The sequence below is a fragment of the Gorilla gorilla genome, chromosome X, assembly GCF_029281585.2.
Source record: "Gorilla gorilla gorilla isolate KB3781 chromosome X, NHGRI_mGorGor1-v2.1_pri, whole genome shotgun sequence".
Taxonomy (NCBI): domain Eukaryota; kingdom Metazoa; phylum Chordata; class Mammalia; order Primates; family Hominidae; genus Gorilla; species Gorilla gorilla.
The window spans coordinates 167,499,305-167,525,047 of record NC_073247.2 but is presented as its reverse complement, the minus strand read 5'-3'; the positions used below and the strand labels follow the sequence as shown (position 1 = coordinate 167,525,047).

At 37.8% G+C, this 25,743-nt stretch overlaps 1 protein-coding gene across 2 annotated transcripts in view; it reads right to left on the bottom strand.

Moving 5' to 3' along the window:
• Positions 1–2,506: 2,506 nt before the first annotated feature.
• Positions 2,507–25,743, bottom strand: part of VAMP7 (vesicle associated membrane protein 7) — a 61,483-nt gene continuing 38,246 nt past the window's right edge. For both annotated transcript variants that reach the window (XM_031006004.3, XM_055375944.2), the window contains 2 exons: positions 6,470–6,562; positions 2,507–4,377 (listed from right to left, as the gene is read on the bottom strand). In XM_031006004.3, the coding sequence (XP_030861864.1) occupies positions 4,309–4,377; positions 6,470–6,562 (162 nt within the window). In that variant the 3' untranslated portion in view covers positions 2,507–4,308. The remainder of the gene's footprint in view (positions 4,378–6,469; positions 6,563–25,743) is intronic.

Genomic DNA, 25,743 nt, shown 5'->3' with positions numbered 1-25,743 from the left:
TAAGCTGGTACAACTGTAGGATTCAACTCTTCGAAATATCACTGTCCTTTGTTGCCTAGTGTCCAGTGTCTTGAAAACTGTTGCTTCATATATTTTGTCTTTCTGGGGGTGTTATTTCACGCAGGTAGGTAAATGCCCTGTATCTGTTACTCCATCTTGGCCAGCAGTGAAAGTCTGTAAGTTGCAGTCTTGAGTTCAATATTCTCTATGAGACTTTTTAAAGTTTTCTTTGTGCTTTTCTAAACTTGCAATGGGGATTTAAAAAGAAAAAACATGGTGTCAGCCCGTGCATGTTAGTTTTCTTATACAGAATATTGCCATGATTTTTTTCTCTTTGGAAGAGATGTAAAAAGTCATAGCATTTTGGATTTAGATTGTTTGGGTTTAATAAATAGCACGAACCCAGAATAATTTTGTACAGTGTATTCTGACCAGAAGAATGCTTTAACTTACCAAAATTGTCTTGATAAAGCAGTAGAGCCAATACTATGAATGAGTCTAGGAGGAACTGGGCTATGCTAGACTGGCACCATTGCTTTTGCCAGAAGCTGAGAATTTCATAGAATCCCCTTACCCTAGATGGTTTTAGGGTTAGCTTTTCTCAGTGAGTTGCACTTATATGAGACTTGGAAAGCAGAACAAAAGTAGAGGCCAGTACCCTTCAAAGGATACAAAGATGCTTAGGTGCCTGGTGTGTCGCAGCTTTTCCTCAATCTTTTCCATTCCACATCCAACTCATTCTGTGGACTGTTAGTCATGCTAACCAACTGGGGCTGCAAGCCTACTACTTGGTACTTGGCATCAGATCTACTGAAGCTGTGGCTTCCATAAACCTTTCCACATGTCTCTCTTCACACACCAACTTTGGCAAGTGTATTAGTCTTCTCTCATACTACTGTACAGATACTACCCGAGACTGGGCAGTTAATAAAGGAAAGAGGTTTAATTGACTCACAGTTTCGCAAGGCTGGGGAGGCCTCAGGAAACTTACAATCATGGTGGAAGGGGAAGCAGCCACCTTCTTCACAAGGTATCAGGAGAGAGTGAGTGTGTGAAGGAGGAACTGTCAAACACTATAAAACCATCAGATCTCATGAGAACTCCCTCACTATCATGAGAACAACATGGAGGAAACTGCCCCCATGGTCCAATCACCTCCCACCAGGTCCCTCCCTTGACATGTGGGGATTATAGGGATTAAAATTCAAGGTGAGATTTGGGTGGGGACACAGCAAAACCATATCAGCAAGCAGACATACAGGGATTCTTAGGTTTTCCAGCAAGCTCCGACCTGTCTGCCTATGTCACTGCCTCAAGTGAAAGCACTAGGACTGTTCTTCTGATCTTCTGGTACCTGCCTTCCAGACCTTCACTTCCCAGTTTGTCACACATTTTTGTAACCTTGAATCCTATATTAAACTCTTTGTTTCCCTAACACTTGTCTTGCCTCTGCTGTCTTCACTGGATTCACGCTGATATACATGGCAACCACAACCACTACTTCCACCCTGTTTATTATACTTGAGAAGATGGCATTGCAAGACATAGACTTGCTTCTAATGTAGAACACTTTGGTAGGGTCTAGGGTGCTGCTGTTATTGTTGTTACATTCATTTCCATCAAGATACCCTGGGAAGCAACCCAGTATCTTTGTCTATCTTGAGGCCAGAAAAGATAGATACCAAGAGTCAAGCAAGAAGAAACCATTATCTAAAGGCACCTACATTCACTATTAAGGAAACTTTTGGATTGTAACACTGTTTTTTTTTTTGCCAAGGGTTTGAAGTAAAGAGAAATAGCTGGTGTCACTTCTTTCTTTATTCATAACCAAATAAATAACCATCTTTTATTTTTCTCTAAGTGTCTGTTAGAGAACGCACATTTCAGTTGAAATCTGGATAAAGCCTAGGGAGAACTTAAATAGGCTGTTTTTAAGTTATTGCAGCCTGTACAAAAATATATTCTATACCTGACTTTAGCCACCTTACGTTCAGAGGTCCCAAGTGACTGATTATTTTGTTGTGACCTATCTATTTGTATATTTGATTTGTGCCTGTTTTTATTTTATTTCTGTTTAGGTAACCCCGTTTGCTATAATGAATTATTCCCTCCCACCACTATGCCTTCCCCTTGAGTCTCTTTCAGAACCAGTCATTTAACTTTAGATAGAAAGATTTTTCAGAATTGTGCTAAACTGGATGAAAATCCCTGGGGTTCTTTTTCAGTTTTGTCTAAATCATGCGCTCAGGACGATAGTTGTGAAGGCTGTGTGATCATTTCAGAATCTTTCATTGGTTTCAGCATGGGCTATATATTTTTTAAGTTCATTTGTGTCTTTTGAAGAAATTCTACACACCGGAGACTATGCTACAGATCTTTACTGGAAGTCTCCAGGTAACACTTCTTAATATATTTTCCGCATAAGTAAAATACTTTTGTTCTGTAAACAATGGCAAATGTCATCAGAAGAAATTAGGTTCCAGAAAGAACTTTTAAAACAAGCAAATCATTGTACTACTCTTAAATTTTATTAACGTCTTCAGTTTGTGCATCATTTAAAATGAGACATGTGCTTTAAAAAGCATTCTTATACATAAATAGACCAAGGAACAGTTAGGTAATTGATCCCTAAAACATGCACATCAATTTTATTCAGGTGTGTATAAGAAAGGGAAATAAGCTTTAAACCTTTTTCTTTGGATTAAAAACATTTGGAAATTATTCAGGAATGCCAAATGTTTTTCTGGAACAGATGTATTTTCCAATAGGAAATACTGATGCAATTAAGAGGCATTAGTGTTGATAAAGAAGACTGGAAAAACGTTTGTGCTATGCTAGATAAACAAGAAAAGAGTTCAAGTGGGCCTAAGATCTATGTCAAATAAATGAATCAGGTAGCATGAATTGAAAGGTTTGGATAGAAGAACAGGTACCATGAGCCAGATTATGGGACACATATATGTTCAAGGCACATGACTAGGCTAAACAGGTGGCTAGATTCTACAGACTAATTTGTTCATTCATTGAGAAAGTGTAAAATGTAATATAATTTCAATTTAATGGCACTTATTGATAAATAAATGCAATTGGATCTAGGGTAGAAAATATCTTCCTTTCAGATACACACCAGAAATGCATACTAGATAACAGATGCCAGTAGCGATATGATTACAGTCCAATTTTCTTACACTGCAGTTAAATGGTTGTTAAACTGTTTTGTATTAATTCTATATGTCATACTGTCTATTCTCTTTTGAGTTTCACAAAAGAATTCATCAAAACTAGGCAGATTTAAGAATTTATTTAACCACAAAGAATGCTCAAACTATTATTCAACAGGAGTCAAGCCCAAACCCTGGAGTTGACTGCTGACCGTATTCGGTTTGGGCTTTTCCCAGAATGGAAACACTTTTCCCACACTACCTCCGTTTACACAGCTAAAATGCTAGCATATCCACTGTGGTTCCCTTCTTTTTCTTTGGCAAGTCAGAGGAATTTACCTCCCCATCCCCTCTACTACATATTCTATTAGCGACACGATTGCCCTAAATATTCACAGAAGAAAAAGGAACACATTTAAAAAACTGCAACTTTCAACAATATTTAAACCTTCATCTTCTCAAATCAACTGCAATGGGAAAACAGAAGATATCAAGCTATCCACTGTATTGTGAATGATCAGCACACTGAACTTTATTCCTGAAAGTCAATATTAGGAGGACAAGGATAATTCTGTGTGCAAAATGTTCCCCATCTAACTGAAATAAGAATGTTTCATACTTTACTTGTCTGAGCTCTTAGAAGGAAGCAGCACCAACATCATTACAATTCCCCAAATAACAACTATTATCCATTTATATTGTTTTGAAGCACCTAAAACTTCTCAATAACAAAAGACATTAAGATGAGATGTTAGCAATACTGTCTCTTGAATACTTTTGTGTGCACATACAAAGTTTCTCCATAGTTTTAGTAGATAGCTCATAACACTAGCGGCGACAGCTTTGTGCAATTAAAAACAAAAATGTTTCTCTAAATAGATGACACTAGTTAACAAACCAAAGAAATAAACAAAAGCCTTTTTAAGGCTACTGCTGCAATGAATGGTTCAATCTGAAGTTCACAGGAATAAACTGGTAGATAAGACAAAGATAAACCTGGAGGCATGGAACAAGATTTTAAAAAGTGAGAAGAGGGTTGAAGAGACTGGCAGATACCATCTGTCAGTATGTGAAAGGCTTGAGTCACATGGATTGCTTTTAACTCCTTGTTCTCTCATATCCTTGGTTAATGATAACTTTTTCTTTCCTATTTCTTCACACAGCTTGGCCATGTAAATCCACCACAGAGAGGTGAAACAATGATATAGATGAACACCTGGAGGGAGGAGGAGAGCAATTTTATTTTCTTGAATCAATCATATTATTCTAAATAATATATATAGGAAAGTAGACCCTTATTAAGAAATACTTCTGATTCCATTACAGTAGCAGTTATGTAGTAATGGAACACACTAAACAAGTATTTTCCAAGACAGAAGTGTAGTTAACATTGTCGTTTTTGGTATAACTCACACCCACTTGAATTCTAGCATTTCCTTCAGTGGGAGAGAAAGCAGTGGGGTTGTTGCTCTTCACTGGTAACTCGGCAGAATCAAGGCTAAATGAGCAACTCATACTGATGTGTCATTAACAAGTCATAAAAAAATCACAAATAACCATAATTCTCCTGAAGTATGGTTTCATTAATTATATTTTTAGGTTTTGCACATGAATTTTATTTTTGATTAATATAAGAATATATTTTAAAAGCCTGAGTAGAAGGCTTTCATCTATATCACTTATGAGCAAGAACACTGCTACGAACTGTTCAGTGGATAATGACACAATAATTACGATGACCAAAACAATGAAAAGCAGATGATGTAAGTAACACTGCAAAAATACTGGTGCTATTACAGATGTGTTTGCTTTTTAATTCTAGATTATAATTTTAAATTATATTATAAAAGTCACTACTTGTTCACATTATTATATCACAAAAAATAGATTTTTAAACATTAGGTTCACTGCATTAGTCACTTTATTTTATTTATTTTTTATTTTTTATTTTTGTAGAGATAGGGTGTCACTATGTTGACCAGGCTGGCTTCAAACTCTTGGCCTCAAGCGATCCTCCTGCCTCAGCTTCCCAAAGTGCTGGGATTACAGGCATAAGCCACTATGCCTGGCTTTATTTTGCTTTAAATTACAACTTTTTGAGATCTTTAAGTGACTGATTTCATTATTTGCAAGCTTGGAAAAGGATGCATTTATGAATTGCATGCCCTTTGCTCCAAAAGTGAGCAAAGCATTTTGCCTTGTAGGGAACTACAAATATTGCCAGGGTTGGGGGCCAGATTACAGCAGATTCTGTTTATTAATGAATAGGTTGAACTTCTGACATCATATTCACACATACACACACATAGTCACACATACACATGCCACAAATGTAAAGTTTACCAACTTGATGTAAAGTTGACTATTTGTCACAGCTGTAATATAAGGATTTTTCAAGCTGAAGTACATCTCGTTAGGTGACAACACCTTTTGGCAAAGATTGATATTGCATTTAGAGCTGTGCTCTGCATGTAATAAGTAATCAGTAAATATATTCTGCATTTAACAATAATTCAGCTGCACAAATCAACCTAAACTCCCAGACCAAATAATAAGTAAGAAGCTAAGCTCAGGAGCCTAAAATGTGATATTAGAAAGAGAAACCTGAGCAAGGAACCATTCAAGACCATGACAATTACTTCCAGTATAAAATCTACAGATCTATGACTGCTCTTCTCTTTTAGATAAATCCAGCTGTCTAAGGCAGAGGACCCTCAAGCTGTGGTAGAGGAGAAGCAGGGTCAGAGGTATCTGCTTGGAGGTAACTTTGGGCTTCTGGGCATGACTGGAGGATGGGGAGGAAAGGCAACTTTATCTGACCATGAACAGGGTAAAGCACCCCCCACCTGTTAGCAATAGTTTTTAAAGTTGTGGTTTAGGACCTCTTTACACACTCAAAAATTACTGAGGACTCCAAAGAGTTCTTGTTTAAGGGGGATTATAAGTATCAGCATTTGCCATATTAGAAATTAAAACTTTAAAAATACATAATTAATTTAAAAATAAAAACAATAAACCCATTACATATAAACAGAAATGTCTTTATTTAAAATAACTACATTTCTGTGAGGTCAGTTTTATAGGTCTCTTCCTATTGAGAATATATAATAATTCTCAACAGGAAGGAGGGGTTTAAGCAGAGATATTTCATAGTGACTTCATAGGAAAGCCACTGCCTGGTCATGTGTTTCACTATTAAAAGACATATGTAGCTCATTTCAGAGTGTTAATCATTGAGAAATAATTCTAGTACCTAATTTCTTAGAAATTGAAAAATAAAGCTATACACTAAAAGGACAAAAACTTACAATTGATACGATGATGATGATAATAGTGAGCTTGAGGTTCTTCATACACATGGCTCGAGCAAGATTTCTGCTGGTAGTTTTGAAGGTGACAGACTAGAAAAGAGGCGAGAATTGTTTAACCCCTGGCACTGACTACATGAATGATTTGCAGTAACAACCTGCGAACATTTTACTTCCATTAATTCCATTTAAGTCCAATGACCTCTCTTTACAAGTAGAGACTGGCCATTCATACTCAATAGTTGCCAAAAGCAAGACTCTGCCAGGTCTATCATAAGCAGTATGAGCCCAATGAAAACGCTTCCCTCTTTTTTCTTCTCCACTGCAGCAATGCACATGATGTTGAGCACCAGAAGTGGTTCTTCCCGCTAGTGGAAAAGAATTTTCCTCTCTATACTTCCAATAAGAAAGAGCCTTTTAAAGCTCTTTAAAGCTGGCTCTTTTAAAGCCAGCTGACTGCAAGCACATTCGCCTATTCTGCCCCGTATAATTCTGGGGCTTTGAGCCATAAAAACCTGTTTGATTTCTGTAGGAAGATATGTATTTACTTTTGTGAGGGCCAAAACCCATAGAACTTCATTCCTTCTGCTATCCATTTTCTTTTGCATCATCACTTTCTCAGTATCTACTGAACAATTCCCACCAGGACACAAGGAGTTTAAAACAAAAAGGCAAACAACCAACCAACAAAACTCCCTAATAATCCAGCAATTCCACTCTGGGTATGTACCCAACAGATGTATGCACAAATTCACCAAAAGACATATAAAAAAATGTTTTGGACAGCACTACTTTTCATACCTTAAACTGGAAACCACCCAAATGCCCATCAACTGTACAACGCATAAATTACAGGACAGTCATAACATGGAATACAATACAGTAATGACAATTCACAATCTACTACTACATTTATACAATTTACCACAGATGAATCTCACAAACATCATTTTGAGCAATAGAAACTTGACATAAACAGAATACCTGCTATATTTTATTATTTATTTTGAGACAGGGTCTTGCTCTGTCGCCCAAGCTGGAGTGCAGTGGCACAATTATGACTCACTGCAGCTTTGACCTCCTGGGCTCAAATGATCCTCCCACCTCAGCCTCCTGAGTAGCTGGGACTACAGGTGTGTGCCACCACTCTCGGCCCCTGCTATGTTTTATTAATCTACGTGGAGAAATCAGGACAGTGGCCACCTTTGGAGAAGAGTAGTGACTAAAAGAAGGCAGAAGGGAGGTTCTAGGGTACTGTTCGTGCTCTAGTTCTTAATCTGGCCGTTGGTTCTACATGGTATGTTTACTTTGTGAAAACACAACAAGTTGTATGCTTACAGTCGATGCACTTATGTATATTATACTTCAACATATTGGTTTTAAAAAATCCACTCCCTTAACCATAGATTCATCTCCAACCACATACTCCACAAAGTCTCTGCAGTAGAACAACTGACAGGGGCACCAGTCTTTGGGTTTCACTTCATGAAGAGTGCACAGGATGCCACCTGGAGGCACATACCAAAACTGATTACATCCAGAGCTAAATATATATGTTGAATAGAATATACGCATTGACTAGAACTTTTGAGAAGAAACAGCAGTTAAAGTGAGGAGACAAAAGCAATGGGGGCAAACAGTCCTTAATGGAACAAAGTTAATATGGGAAACAAGATAGAATAACAGTAATAAAAAAATTTCTAATAAGTATCCTCAGATACAAGACATAATTGAACTAATTTTAAACAAAGTCATCAGAGGACATAAAAAATTAGATAACATAAGACAACATTCCAAAAACTATATTTTAATAAAATGGCATAATTTTTTAAAAGCAGAACATAAATGAGCAAAAGCAGCTTCTGCAGTAACAATTCAAAAAATTTGCTCTGAAAACAGCAAAATGTCTAGGTTGTAAATCATGAAAGAAGATGTAAGATACACGGAAAACTGATCAAGCAAATCCAGGATCAATTTATACGATCAACAGATATTTAACATGTGCTTATTATGTGCCTGGTACTGATTTACACACCTATTAGCAGTCACAGGAGAGAATACAGCCAAAAGAGAAGGATCAATAATCAAGGGACTAACTGAAGAAAATATCCCCCAAATAAGAAAGACTTGAATCTTCAGACTAAAAGGACCTACCCACCATGTGGCAAGAATATTGAAAAAAGGCAAATGTTACACTTTTAGTAACATTTCAGACCTCCAAGCTTTTGTTTCTACTCTAATTTTATTTTTTTCTGCCTTGAAGTATAATTGGCAATAAAAATGGTATATATTCAAGGTATACAATGTGATATTCTGATAAATGTATACATTGTGAAATTATTACCACAATCAAGCTAAGTAAAATATCCACCACCTCACAGAGTTACTTTTTTGGGTATGTGGTGAGAATGCTTAAGATCTATTCTTATAGCATATTTCAAATATCCAATACATTATTATTAACTATAGTTGCCATGCTGTATGTCCGGTATCCAGAACTTATTCATCTTACAACTGTAAGTTCATACACTTTGACCAACATCTCTCCAGGTCTCCCACCCACTGTCAACCACTGTTTTACTCTCTGCTTTTATGAACTGAACATTTTTTTTAGATTCCATATATAAGTGAAATCATACAGTATTTATCTATCTGTGTCTAGTATATTTCACTTAATATAATTTCTAGTTTCATCCACATTTTAGAATTTTTTTTTCTATTCTGTGAAAAATGCCATTGGAATTTCAATAGGGATTGTGTTGAATCTGTGTATTGCTTTAGGCAGTATGAACATTTTAATAATATTGATTCTTCCAATCCATAAACATAAGGTATCTTTCCATTGATTTGTGTCTTCTTGAATTTCTTTCATCAATGTTTTATAATTTTCAGTGTGCACATTATTACATCCTTGGTTAAATTTATTCCTAACTCTTGTACTCTTTTTGATGCTATCATAAATGGGATTTTTAAAAACTTTCCTTTGATTCCTGTTCCAAGATGGCCAAATAGGAACAGCTCCAGTCTACAGCCCCCAGCATGAGCAACGCACAAGACGGGTGATTTCTGCATTTCCAACTGAGATACCGGCTTCATCTCACTGGGGCTTGTTGGACAGTGGGTGCAGGACAGGGGGTGCAGCCCAACGAGCGTGAGCCGAAGCAGGGTAAGGCATCGCCTCACCCAGGAAGCACAAGGGGTCAGGGAATTCCCTTTCCTAGCCAAGGGAAGCTGTGACAGATGGCACCTGGAAAATCGGATCACTCCCACCCTAATACTGCGCTTTTCCAACGGTCTTAGCAAACAGCACACCAGGAGATTATATCCCACGCATGGCTCGGAGGGTCCCACACCCAAGGAGCCTCGCTCATTGCTAGCACAGCAGTCTGAGATCGAACTGCAAAGTGGCAGCGAGGCTGGGGGAGAGGCGCCGGCCATTGCTGAGGCTTGAGTAGGTAAACAAAGCTGCCGGGAAGCTCAAACTGGGTGGAGCCCACCACAGCTCAAGGAGGCCTGCCTGCCTCTGTAGACTCCACCTCTGGGGGCAGGGCATAGCTGAACAAAAGGCAGCAGAAACCTCTGCAGACTTAAATGTCCCTGTCTGACAGCTTTGAAGAGAGTAGTGGTTCTCCCAGCACAGAGTTTGAGATCTGAGAACAGACAGACTGCCTCCTCAAGTGGGTCCCTGACCCCCGAGCAGCCTAACTGGGAGGTACCCCCCAGTAGGGGCAGACTGACACCTCACATGGCCGGGTACCCCTCTGAGACAAAACCTCCAGAGGAACGATCAGACAGCAACATTTGGTGTTCAGCAATATTCACTGTTCTGCAGCCTCCGCTGCTGATACCCAGGCAAACAGGGTCTGGAGTGGCCCTCCGACAAACTCCAACAGACCTGCAGCTGAGGGTCCTGACTGTTAGAAGGAAAACTAACAAACAGAAAGGACATCCACACAAAAACCCCATCTGTATGTCACCATCATCAAAGACCAAAGGTAGATAAAACCACAAAGATAGGGAAAAAAACAGCAGAAAAACTGAAAATTCTAAAAATCAGAGCGCCTCTCCTCCTCCAAAGGAACGCAGCTCCTCACCAGCAACAGAACAAAGGTAGACAGAGAATGACTTTGACGAGTTGAGAAAAGAAGGCTTCAGATGATCAAACTTCTCCGAGCTAAAGGAGGAAGTTTGAACCCAGCACAAAGAAGCTAAAAACCTTGAAAAAAAGATTAGATGAATGGCTAACTAGAATAACCAATGTAGACAAGTCCTTAAATGACCTGATGGAGCTGAAAACCATGGCACGAGAACTAAGTGACGAAAGCACAAACTTCAGTAGCCGATTCGAACAATTGGAAGAAAGGGTATCCATGATTGAAGACCAAATGAATGAAATGAAGCAAGAAGAGAAGTTTAGAGGAAAAAGAATAAAAAGAAACGAAAAAAGCCTCCAAGTAATATGGGACTATGTGAAAAGACCAAATCTATGTCTGATTGGTGTACCTGAAAGTGATGGAGAGAATGGAACCAAGTTGGAAAACACTCTGCAGGATATTATCCAGGAGAACTTCCCCAACCTAGCAAGGCAGGCCAACATTCAAATTCAGGAAATACAGAGAACGCCACAAAGATACTCCTCGAGAAGAGCAACTCCAAGACACATAATTGTCAGATTCAACAAAGTTGAAATGAAGGAAAAAATGTTAAGGGCAGCCAGAGAGAAAGGTCAGGTTACCCACAAAGGGAAGCCCATCAGACTAACAGCTGATCTCTCGGCAGAAACTCTACAAGCCAGAAGAGAGTGGGGGCCAATATCCAAAATTCTTAAAGAAAAGAATTTTCAACCCAGAATTTCATATCCAGCCAAACTCAGCTTCATAAGTGAAGGAAAAATAAAATCCTTTACAGACAAGCAAATGCTGAGAGATTTTGTCACCACCAGGCCTGCCTTACAAGAGGTCCTGAAGGAAGCACTAAACATGGAAAGGAACAACCAGTACCAGCCACTGCAAAAACATGCCAAATTGTAAAGACCATCAAGGCTAGGAAGAAACTGCATCAACTAACTAGCAAAATAACCAGCTAACATCATAATGACAGGATCAAATTCACACATAACAATATTAACCTTAAATGTAAATGGGCTGAATGCTCCAATTAAAAGACAAAGACTGGCAAATTAGATAAACAGTAAAGACCCATCAGTGTGCTGTATTCAGGAAACCCATCTCACATGCAGAGACACACATAGGCTCAAAATAAAGGGATGGAGGAAGATCTACCAAGCAAATGGAAAACAAAAAAAGGCAGGGGTTGCAATCCTAGTCTCTGATAAAACAGACTTTAAACTAGCAAGGATCAAAAGAGACAAAGAAGGCCATTACATAACGGTAAAGGGATCAATTCAACAAGAAGAGCTAACTATCCTAAATATTTATGCACTCAATACAGGAGGACCCAGATTCATAAAGCAAGTCCTGAGTGACCTACAAAGAGACTTAGACTCCCACACAATAATAAAGGGAGACTTTAACACCCCACTGTCAACATTAGACAGATCAATGAGACAGAAAGTTAACAACGATATCCAGGAATTGAACTCAGCTCTGCACCAAGCAGACCTAACAGACATCTACAGAACTCTCCACCCCAAATCAACAGAATATACATTCTTCTCAGCACCACATCGCACTTATTCCAAAATTGACCACATAGTTGGAAGTAAAGCACTCCTCAGCAAATGTAAAAGAACAGAAATTATAACAAACTGTCTCTCAGACCACAGTGAAATCAAATTAGAACTCAAGATTAAGAAACTCACTCAAAACCGCTCAGCTACATGGAGACTGAACAACCTGCTCCTGAATGACTACTGGGTACATAAAGAAATGAATGCAGAAATAAACATGTTCTTTGAAACCAATGAGAACAAAGACACAACATACCAGAATCTCTGGGACACATTTAAAGCAGTGTGTAGAGGGAAATTTATAGCACTAAATGCCCACAAAAGGAAGCAGGAAAGATATAAAATTGACACCCTAACATCACAATTAAAAGAACTAGAAGAACAAGAGCAAACACATTCAAAAGCTAGGAGAAGGCAAGAAATAACTCAGAGCAGAACCGAACGAGATAGAGACACAAAAAACCCTTCAAGAAATCAATGAATCCAGGAGCTGGTTTTTTGAAAAGATCAACAAAATTGATAGACCGCTAGCAAGACTAATAAAGAAGAAAAGAGAGAAGAATCAAATAGACACAATAAAAAATGATAAAAGGGGATATCACCACCGATCCCACAGAAATACAAACTACCATCAGAGAATACTATAAACACCTCTACACAAATAAACTAGAAAATCTAGAAGAAATGGATAAATTCCTTGACACATACACCCTCCCAAGACTAAACCAGGAAGAAATTGAATCTCTGAATAGACCAATAACAGGGTCTGAAATTGAGGCAATAATTAATAGCTTACCAACCAAAAAAAGTCCAGGACCAGATGGATTCACAGCCAAATTCTACCAGAGGTACAAGGAGGAGCTGATACCATTCCTTCTGAAACTATTCCAATCAATAGAAAATGAGGGAATCCTCCCTAACTCATTTTATGAGGCCAGCATCATCCTGATACCTAAGCCTGGCAGAGACACAACCAAAAAAGAGAATTTTAGACCAATATCCCTAATGAACACCGACGCAAAAATCTTCAATAAAATACTGGCAAATCAAATCCAGCAGCACATCAAAAAGCTTATCCACCATGATCAAGTGGGCTTCATCCCTGGGATGCAAGGCTGGTTCAACATACACAAATCAATAAATGTAATCCAGCATATAAACAGAACCAAAGACAAAAATCACATGATTATCTCAATAGATGCAGAAAAGGCCTTTGACAAAATTCAACAACACTTCATGCTAAAAACTCTCAATAAATTAGGTATTGATGGGACATATTTCAAAATAATAAGAGCTATGACAAACCCACAGCCAATATCATACTGAATGGGCAAAAACTGGAAGCATTCCCTTTGAAAACTGGCACAAGATAGGGATGCCCTCTCTCACCACTCCTATTCAACATAGTGTTGGAAGTTCTGGCCAGGGCAATCAGGCAAGAGAAAGAAATAAAGGGTATTCAATTATGAAAAGAGGAAATCAAATTGTCCCTGTTTGCAGATGACATGATTGTATATCTAGAAAACCCCATTGTCTCAGCCCAAAATCTCCTTAAGCTGATAAGCAACTCCAGCAAAGTCTCCATACGAAATCAATGTGCAAAAATCACAAGCATTCTTATACACCAACAACAGACAAACAGAGAGCCAAATCATGAGTGAACTCCCATTCACAATTCCTTCAAAGAGAATAAAATACCTAGGAATCCAACTTACAAGGGATGTGAAGGACCTCTTCAAGGAGAACTACAAACTACTGTTCAGCGAAATAAAAGAGGACACAAACAAATGGAAGAACATTCCATGCTCATGGATAGGAAGAATCAATATCATGAAAATGACCATACTGCCCAAGGTAATTTATAGATTCAACGCTATCCCTATCAAGCTACCAATGACTTTCTTCACAGAATTGGAAAAAACTACTGTAAAGTTCATGTGGAGCCAAAAAAGAGCCTGCATTGCCAGGTCAATCCTAAGCCAAAAGAACAAAACTGTAGGCAGCATGCTACCTGACTTCAAACTATACTACAAGCCTACAGTAACCAAAACAGCATGGTACTGTTGCGAAAACAGAGATATAGACCAATGGAACAGAACAGAGCCCTCAGAAATAATACCACACATCTACAACCATGTCATCTTTGACAAACCTGACAAAAAGAAGAAATGGGGAAAGGATTCCCTATTTAATAAATGATGCTGGGAAAACTGGCTAGCCATATGGAGAAAGCTGAAACTGGATCCCTTCCTTACACCTTATACAAAAATTAATTCAAGATGGATTAAAGACTTAAATGTTAGACCTAAAACCATAAAAACCCTAGAAGAAAACCTAGGTAATACCATTGAGGACATAGGCATGGGCATGGACTTCATGTCTAAAACACCAAAAACAATGGAAACAAAAGCCAAAATTGACAAATGGGATCTAATTAAAGAGCTTCTGCACAGCAAAAGAAACTACCATCAGAGTGAACAGGCAACCTACAGAATGGGAGAAAATTTTTGCAATCTACTCATCTGACAAAGGGCTAATATCCAGATTCTACAAAGAACTCAAACAAATTTATAAGAAAAGAAACAAACAACCCCATCAACAAGTGGGTGAAGGATATGAACAGACACTTCTCAAAAGAAGACATTTATGCAGCCAACAGACACATGAAAAAATGCTCAGCATCACTGGCCATCAGAGAAATGCAAATCAAAACCACAATGAGATACCATCTCACACCAGTTAGAATGGCGATCATTAAAAAGTCAGGAAACAACAGGTGCTGGAGAGGATGTGGAGAAACAGGAACACTTTTACACTGTTGGTGGGACTGTAAACTAGTTCAACCACTGTGAAAGACAGTGTGGCGATTCCTCAGGGATCTAGAAGTAGAAATACCATTTGACCCAGCCATCCCATTACTGGGTATATACCCAAAGGATTATAAATCATGCTGCTATCAAGACACATGCACATGTATGTTTATCGTGGCACTATTCACAATAGCAAAGACCTGGAACCAACCCAAATGTCCAACAATGATAGACTGGATTCAGAAAATGTGGCACATATACACCATGGAATACTATGCAGCCGTAAAAAAGGATGAGTTCATGTCCTTTGCAGGGACATGGATGAAGCTGGAAACCATCATTCTCAGCAAACTACTGCAAGGACAAAAAACCAAACACCACATGTTCTCACTCATAGGTGGGAACTGAACAATGAGAACACCTGGACACAGGAAGGGGAACATCACACACCGGGGCCTGTTGTGGGGTGGCGGGAAGGGGAAGGGATAGCATTTGGAGATATACCTAATGTAAATGATGAGTTAATAGGTGCAGCACACCAACACGGCACATGTTTACATATGTAACAAACCTGCACGTTGTGCACATGTACCCTAGAACTTAAAGTATAATAAAAAATATATATATTTATTAAAAAAGTAAAAAATAAAAAAGAATTAAAAGAAAAAAAAATTTTTTTTTTTTTTGAGATGGAGGTCACCCCTCTGTAACCCAGCCTGGAATGCAGTGGTGTGATCATAGCTCTCTGCAGCTCTGAATTCCTGGGTTCAAGCAATTCTCCATCTTCAGCCCCCCAAGTAGCTAGGACTACAGGTGCACCCAATCACACCTATTTTTTTTTTTTTTTTTTGGTTTTGTAGAGATAAGGTCTCACTTTGTTGCCTAGGCTGGTCTTGAACTTCTGGATTTTAGAGATCTTTCAGCTTTGGCCTCCCAAAGTATAAGTATTAGGATTATAGGTATGAGCTACCATGCACAGCCTTGATTTATTTTTCTAATAGACTGTAATCTAGATAGTAACAATGTGATTTAGGGTGGGGAAAAGACACTCCAGAAAAAATAACTATGTGATTTAGGAGGCTTTGGATCCCACCAAGTGGAGCTGGAGACTGAGATCAAGCCAGAGGGCAGTCAGTCAATAATGCCTACATAATGAAACCCCAATAAAAACTCTGAACACTAAGGCTTGGGTAAGCTTTCCTGTTAGGCAATGCTCTGTACATTTTGTCACACACTGATGCCAAGAGAGCAAGGTGTCCTGACTCCATGGGAAGAGGACAACAAAAGCTCTACATTTAGTATCTTCCCAAACTCCACCCTATGTACCTTTTCCCCTTGGCTGGTCTTACTATGTATAATTTGCCTGTAATAAACCATAACCGTGAGTATAATAGTGCTCACAGAGTATTATAAATCCTTCTAATGAACTATCAAATCTGAGAGTGGTTTGGGGAATCCCCAAACTTTTAGTTGGTGCCATTAAGTGAGGGTGGACTTGAGTAAACTGTATAGTTGTTCATGCCATGGCTCCAGCGTGAGTGGATGGCTTGACTGAGATCCTGTTGCTCTGCTCCTCTGTGCTGCCAATCAATTTGGCCTTGAGACCTCACTAAGTTCTTTAAGCCATAGTACCTTTTTTACGTCTTTCCATCCAACACGGGACAAGGATATCTGGGAATAAGCCTCCCCAGTGACATGGGATAAACTTATATCTAAAATGCTGATCATCAATGCTTTCAGAAGAGAAAAATTTTGATCAAAAGGGGGAAATGAGAAAAGAAAAACAGCTCAGAGCAGCCTGAGCTATGTGAGGTATATAAAATTTATCAGGCCCAGAAGACATGAGTATGGGGACTTCAGTCACACCCCCCACACAATGCCCAGGGGGGCAACTGTTTAAAGGCAATTTGTTGCTGACTAGCTGCCTCAACCATTATCTTCATGTTCCTGGAATTTGTGATACAAAGGACAATGTATAGCAATCAATAGCTTATGCTATTTTAATGTAAATTCTTGGTAAACAAATTAGATACTGCCTCTCCTTTTTTCCTTTAAAAACCTACTTGTAACTGCTGCTAATTAGAACATATATTCAGAGCAACTTGAATCTATGCTCCTGGGTTGCAGTCCTCAAACTTGACCCAAATAAAAAACGTGTAAACTGTATAGTTGTTGAACTTCTCAGATGCCTAAATTCTTCATGCACTGAAATGCAGCAATATTCAGAGAATTTTGAGATAAAATGATCTTAACCCTAGAATTCTACACCAGTCAAAAAATTGTTCAAATATGAGACCAAAATAACACTTTTGTTCTTGAAGGGATTATCATCCACAAACTCATATGAAGAAAATGTGTGAGGATATACTACAAACAAAGACTAATTCACAATAAATAATTCAAGAAAGAGAAAGATGATGTAGATGAGAAAAAGCAGTGAGGAATGAAACTAATAAATCCGAACACAGTTGTGTGATTCAACAGGTTGTAATGGAGATTCCTCCACCACCCTCAGGTCAACATCTGAACACTGACAAACCATCTGTTTAAAACAAGTTCACCTATAAAGAACAATTGTTAAATGTTGCCCTAAGACATGCCTGTGTCCTAATCCCTGTGAATGTGACATATGTGATATTATCTGGAAAAGGGGTCTTTACAGATGTGATTATGTCAAGAATCTTGAGATGAAGAGAGTATCCTGGATTATCCATATGAGCCCTAAATGACATCACAAATGTCTCTATAGGAGGAAAGTAGATGGAGGCTTGACACACATGCAAAGGAGAAGGTAATGTGAACATGGAGGCAGAGACTACAATGATACAGCCACAAGCCAAGAAATACTGGCAGCCACCTGAAGCTGGAAGAGGCATGGAACAGATCCTCTCCTAGAGCCTCTGGAAGGAGTGTAGCCCTGCTAACACCTTAATTTCAGCCCAGTTAAACTGATTTTGAACTTCTGAAATCCAGTAGTGGGAGAAAATAAATTTTTGTTGTTTTAAGCCACCAAGTTTGTGATAATTTGTGATAGCAGCCACAGAAAGCTAATAACCATATATAAAAAGTTGAAAACCAAATATAAAAAGACACTCTTAAAACCAGCCAAAGGGGGCCAGGTGTGGTGGCTCATGCCTGTATTTCCAGCACTTTGGGAAGCCAAGGTGGGAGGATCACTTGAGCCTGGGCATTTGAGACCAGCCAGAGCAACATAGGGAGACCCCTGTCTCTAAGAAAAATTTAAAAAATTAGCTAAGTGTGATGGCGCATGCCTGTGGTCCTCCTACTTGGGAGGCTGAGGCAAGGCAGGAGGATCACTTGAGCCTGGGAGGTGGAGGCAACAGTAAGCTGTGACTGTGCCACTGCACTCCAGCCTGGGTGAGAGAGAGAGACTCTGTCTTAAAAAAACAAAACAAACAACAACAACAACAAAAAAAAAAAGCCAAAGGTGGGGTAAGAATCATTATTTTTCAAGTAAGACTAAGAGAAATGACAATCTCTTCGAGAACATATGAAAGCCAAAGAAAAATGGAATGGCATTTTTAAAGCACTGACTTTAAAAAAAAAAAAACTGCCATTGTGAAAAACTAAAAAACTCTATGCAAAGAAAGTATTCTTTAAAAAAATGATGAAACAGATTTTCAGACAAAAGCTTAGAGAATCTCTCATCAGTAGATCAACATTATAAGAAACAATAAAAGAACTTCTTCAGTTTGAAGCAAACAAAATCGTACACTGAAACAGAACTGCAGAAAACAATAAAGAACAACAGAAAGAATTACAGGCATATCTCCTTTTATTGTACTTCACATTATCACACTTCATGGATGCTTTTTTTTTTTTTTTTTGGCAAATCGAAGGTCTGTGGAAACCCCATGATGAGACTATCAGCACCATTTTTCTGTTTTTTTTTTTTTTTTCCTGCTTGGCCTGCACTTTTTGTTTCTTTTTATTATTATTATTATACTTTAAGTTCTAGGATACATGTGCAGAACGTGCAGGTTTCTTACACAGGTATACACGTGACATGGTGGTTTGCTGTACCCATCAACCTGTTATCTACATTAGGTATTTCTCCTAATGTTATCCCTCCCCCTAGCCCCCACTCCCCGACAGGCCCCAGTGTGTGATGTTCCCCTCACTGTGTCCATGTGTTCTCATTGTTCAACTCCCACTTAGGAGTGAGAACATGCGGCAGCACCATTTTTCTAACAGCATGTGGTCGCTTCATGTCTGTGTTTTGGTAATTCTTATAACATTTCAAACTTTTCATTATTTTCATTCTATCTGTTATGACGATCTGTGACCTCTGATGTTACTATTGTGATTGTTTTTGGGTGCCATAAACTGTGCCTATATAAGATGACGGAGCTAACGGATAAATGTTGTGTGTTCTAACTGTTCACTGACCAGCTTTTCTCTTATCTCTCTCCCTCTCAGGCCTCCCTATTTGCCGAGACACAATATTGAAATTTGGCCAATTAATAACCTTACAATGGCATCTATGTATTCAAGTGAAAGGAAAAGTCACACATCCCTTGCTTTAAATCAAAAGATAAAAATAATTAAGCTTAGTGAGTAAGGCATGTCGAAAGCTGAGATGGGCCTAAAGCTAGGTGTCCTGTGACAAACAGTTAACCAAATTGTGAATGCAAAGAACAGTTCTTGAAGGAAATCAGGAGTGCTACTCCAGTGAACACACATATAAGAAAGCAAAACAGACTTACTGCTGATATGGAGAATGTTTTAGGGGTCTGGATAGAAGATTAAACCAGCTATAACATTTCCTTAGGCCAAAGCCTAATCCAGAGCAAGGCCCTAACTCTTCAACTCTGTGAAGGCTGAGAGAGGCGAGGAAGGTGCAGAAGAAAAGTTTAAAGCTAGCAGAAGTTGGTTCATGAGGTTTAAGGAAAGAAGCCATCTCTATAACATAAAAGTACAAGGTGAAGCAGCAAGTGCTGAGAGAGAAGCCACAGTAAGTTATCCAGGAGACCTAGCTAAGATCATTGATAAAGGTGGCTATACTAAACAACAGATTTTTCAATGTAAACAAAACACCCTTCTTTTGGAAGAAGATGCCATCTAGGACTTTCATAGAGAGAAGCCAATGCCTGGCTTCAAAGCTTCAAAGGATAAGCTGACTTTTATTAGGGACCAATGCAGCTGATGACTTTAAGCTGAAGCCAATGGTAATTTACCATTCTGAAAATCTAGGGCCCTTAAGAATTATGCTAAATATACTCTGCCTGTGCTCTTGAAATGGAAGAACAAACCTGGAAGATAGCACATCTGTTTACAGGATGGTGTACAGAAGATCTGTGGAGATCTGCTGCTCAAAAAGAAAAGATTCCTTTCAAAGTATTACTGCTCATTGACAATGAACCTAGTCACTCAAGAGCTCTGGAGGAGATAAATGTTATTTTCATGCCTGTGAGAAAGGAAAATAAATCTTGGGGCCTCCAAATCACTAAGCTAAAGGGAAAAGTCAAGCTGGGAACTGCTTATGGCCAACCTGCCTCCCATTCTATTCAAAGTCACCCCCCTGCTCACTGAGATAAATGCGTATCTGATTGCCTCCTTTGGAGAGGCTCATCAGAAACTCAAAAGAATACAACCATTTGTCTCTTATCTATCTAAGACCTGGAGGCCCCCTCCCCACTTCGAGCCTTCCCGCCTTTGCTTCGAGTTGTTCCGCCTTTCCAGGCCAAACCAATGTTCATCTTGCATATGTTGACTGATGTCTCACATCTCCCTAGAATGTATAAAACCAAACTGGGCTTTGACCACCTTGGGCACATGTTGTCAGGACCTCCTGAGGCTGTGTCACGGGTGTGCGCTCTCAACTTTGGCAAAATAAACTTTCTAAATCAACTGAGACCTGTCTCAGAATTTTGGGGTTCACACCTGCTAATACAACATCCATTCTGCTGCCCATGAATCAAGGAGTGATTTCAACTTTCAAGTCTTATTATTTAAGAAAAACATTTAGTATAGCTGCCATAGATAATGATTCCTCTGATGAATCTGGGCAAAGTAAACTGAAGACCTTCTAGAAAAGATTCACCATTCTAGATGCCATTAAGAACATTCATGATTCGTGGGAGGAAGTCAAAATATAAATATTAACAGGTGTTTGGAAGAAACTGATTACAACCCTCACAAATTACTTTGAGGCGTTCAAGACTTCAGTGGAGTGAGTAACTGCAGATGTGGTAGAAATAGAAGAAAACTAGAATTAGAACTGGAGCCTGAAGACGTGACTGAACTGCTGCAGTTTCTTGATAAAACTTTAATGAATGAGGAGTTGTTTCTTACGCATGGGCAAGGAAAGTGGTTTCTTGAGATGGCAACTATTCCTGGTGAAGATGCTGTGAACACTGTTGAAATGACAACAAAAGATTTAGAAAATTACATCAACTCAGCTGATAAAGCAGTAGCAGGGTTTGAGAGGATTGACTCCAATTTTGAAAGAAGTTCTATTGCCAGTAAATTGCTATCAAACAGCAACACATGCTACAGAGAAATCTTTTGTGAAAGAGTCAATCAATGTGGTAAACTTCACTGTTGTCTTATTTTAAGAAATTGCCACAGCCACCACAACCTTCAGCAACCACCAGCCTGATCGATCAGTCAGTAGCCATCAACATCAAGGTGAGACCCTCCACCAGCAAAAAGATTAAGGCTCACTGAAGGCTCAGGTGATTGTTAGCATTTTTTTTAAGCAATAAACTATTATGCTTAGTGAAATAAGCCAGACACAAAAGGGCAAATTTTGTATGATCCCACTTATATGACATATCTAGAACAGGCAAATTCAGAGACAGAAAGTAGATTAGAGTTACCAGGGGCTGAGAGTAAGGGGAATGGGGAGTTATTATTACTTAATGGTTACAGAGTTTTTGTTAGGGGGTGATAAAAAAGTTTTGGAAATAGCTAGTAGTGATGGATGCACAACATTGTGGATGTAATTAACATCACTGAATTGTGCACTTTAAAAAGGTTAAAATGGCAAAATTTTATGCTATACATATTTTACCACAATTTTAATAATGTAATATAATAAATTCCACTGAAGTGTACCCTTTAAATGGGCAATTTGTATGGTCTGTGAGTTATTTCTCAATAGAAGTGTTAAAAAACAAATAGAGATGGTTAAAAAACAATTTAAAAAGTACTTGAGTAATCAAAATAAAAAAGAAGAGGACAGGGATGCGGCAAATAAAAAACAAACAGCAAGATACCTACACCTAACTCTATCAAAATTTGCATTACATGTAAGTGGAATAAGCACTTCAATTATAAATATACTTCATATACTCAAGGTAGAGGAAAGTATGCACATGTTAAGGAGACACATGGAAGATATAAAAAAGATCCAAAACAAACTTGTAAAGATGAAACATACACAGGACAGAAACAGCAGATTGCAAACTGCAGAAGAAAAGGTAAGTAAACTTGAAGACATAGCAATAGAACTATTCTAAATGAAACACAGTGGAAAAAAGACTTAAAAATGAACAAAGCATCAGTGAGTTGTGGGACAGCTTCAAGTGGCTTAATACAGATGTAACTGGAAGCCTAGAAAGAGCTAAACATTTTCATAATTTGATGAAAACTACAACAAACTCAAAGCCAAAGAAACATAAAGAAATATATACCAAGGCATATATATTATAATCAAATTTCTTAAAACCAATGATAAAGAGAAAATCTTTAAAGCATCCAGAAGAAAAAAAAATACACTTTATGTATGTAAGAATGACAGCAGAATTCTTGTCAGAAACAATGTAAAAGACAGTGATGAACCACCGTTCATCAAGTATTAAAAGAAAGAAAAATCACTGACCTAGAATTCTATACTCAGTGAAAATGTCTTTCAAAAAAAAAAAGGAAGTGAAATAAAAACTTCTCAGACATACCAAACCTGAAAGAATTCATTTCCAGTAGACCTACACACTTGAACTACAATGGAAGATTATATGTTAAATTAAAGCATACAGGCAAAAAGAAAATAACATCAGATAGAAACTCGGCCTACACAAAAGAATTAAGAGCACTGAAATGGTAGCTGCATGGGTAAACAGAAAAGACTTCCCTTATTATTTAAATCTCTTTAAAAGATAATCAACTCTTTAAACAAAAACAACAACAATGTATTATGAAGTTTTTAATACATGTGTAAATAAAAATATGTCAACAATAGCATAAAGGCCAAGAAGAAACAGCTAGAAGTATACTATTATAAGGTTCTTATCTATTCATGAAGTGGAAAAATGCCACTTTAAGGGAGATTATAAATCAAAGACATACTGTAAACCCTAAAGCAATCAGAAAATGACAAAATGGAGCTATAGCTAATAAACTGACAAAGGAGACATAATGGAATAACAAATGTACTAAATCCAATGGAAGGCAGAAAAAAAAAGGGAACAAAGACTAGATGGGATAAATAGGAAACAAACAGCAAGATGGCAGATTTTAAATTTTCCAACGAAGAAAACTCGAGGCCCAATCTGCTTTACTAGTAAATTCTTCCAAACATCTAAGACAGATAATACCAATAGTACCCAAACTCAGAAGATAGAGAGGTAAGATTTCCCAACTTGTTTAATGAGGCCAGCACATTCCTGATACCAAAACCTAAAGAGAAAAATAAATTACAGACCACTATCTCTTATAAACATAGATGCCAAATTCCTGAACAAAACAATAGCAAATCCAATAAAGTGTTATATAAGAAGGGTAGTAAGTCATGACCTTGCAGGAATGCAAAGTTGGTTTAACACTGAAAAATCAATGTAATTTGCCATACTAACTGAATAAAGGAGAAAAACCAAAGATCTCGATAAATGGAGAAAAAGCATTTGATAAAATCATGAATACAACTCTCAAATGAGGAATTAAAGGGAATTCTTCCACCTATTAAAGGGTACCTACAAAAAATCTACAGTTAACCACAAACTTAACACTGAATTTATTTTTTTCAAAAAGTATTGAATTTTTCCCCACAAGATGGTCAATAGGCAAGGATGTTCACTGTTATCACTTGTATTCAGTATTGTGTAGAAGGTTCTAGCCAGAATAAGGGAAGGAAAATAAAAGGCAGGAATGTACAAAACAGTAACCAGAACTGGTAAATGAATTTTTCTAAGGTTGCAGAATACAGACAAGGTCAATATACAATAACCAACTTTATTTCCACATACTAGCAATAAAGAATTAGAAACAAAATTTAAAAATTTGTTACACAATACAAAAGCATGATATTCTTAAGGGTAAATTTAACAAATATGTGCAAGACCTGTACACCAAAAACTAAAAAATACTGAGAAAAATTTTTAAAATCCTAAGCAAAAGCAGAGATATGTCACGTTCATGGACCGAAAAACTCTATACTGTCAAGATACCAATGTCCCCTAAAGTGACCTATATATTAAATGCAGTCACAAAGATACACATTGTTGTGGGGTCAAGAGATGGAAAACAAGCTTATTCTAAAACATATATGGAAATGCAAAGCACCTAAAAGAGTGAAGACAATATTAGACAACAAGAATATAGTTGGAAGACTTACACTACTTAATTTCAAGAATTCTATTAAGTTATACTAATCAACACAGTGTGGTACTGGCATAAAGGTAGACAAACTGACCAATAGAACAAAATAGAGAATCCAGAAATAAAGCCCCACAGAGAAGAATGGATAAACAAATTGTGGTAGATTTGTATAATGGAATAATATAAAACAATAAAAAAGAATAAGTGATTACTATAATAAAAAACGTGGATGAATTTCACAGGCATAACGGTGAGTGAAAGAGGCCAGACACAAATAAATTTTAAGAACAGGCAAAAGACTATCTATGGTGATATAAGTCAGAAACATAATTACGTCTGTTGGGGGTTATTAACAAGAAGGGGTATGAGGCCGCCTTCTGGGGTGTTGGTAATGTTTTCTATCTAGATCTGGGTGGTGGTTACATGGGTATAGATATACATAAAAAATAATTGAGCTATACACTTAAAAGTAGTACACTTGATACAATTTGCTGCACGTATGTTATTCTACCATAAAGAGAGATACCTGTTAGTTCATTAGTACCTTCTGTTTTCAGTCATGAAGTCAACAAAATTAAGACTTTTATTTGGAAAGTACAGATTATACTACTATTGGTCAAAGACAGACCATTCCCCCTAAGCAGGGTAATCCTCAAGAATTAAGAATAACTAAGAGACAGCTTGGAAGTATCAAAGAAATTGGTCTGCAGATCTGGAATCAGATACTTCTCTGTTTTCTTTGCTCCCCAGCAATGGGTCACAAAGCGAAATCTAGAACCCAGGTGTTTTGACTTCCTGTATGGTAGCATCCTTCCTCCAATTACCACATGCTTTGATGAAGAAACTGTTTATAAACTCCTAGAAAACCTGATAGTAGACTGTATATACTAAAACCTGCTGCTAATAGATGTCCCTGTAAAATTAACAATAATGATGTACATTTAAATAGCTCTTACTATGTATCAAATAGTGTGTTAGGCACTTTACATGCATTATCTGATTTAATCCTTAAAATGCTCTGAAGTGGGTACATCTTCATTTTACAGAAGATGATGACTGAGGCACAAAGAGGTTAAGTCATTTGCCTAAGGTCACACAACTAGTAAGTAGCAGAGGTGGGATTCAAATCCAGGCAACCTGATACTAGAGCCTGTGTTCTTAACCACTACAATCCAGCTGTCAGTCACAGCGAACATAATCAATCACTGTTTTCTTTC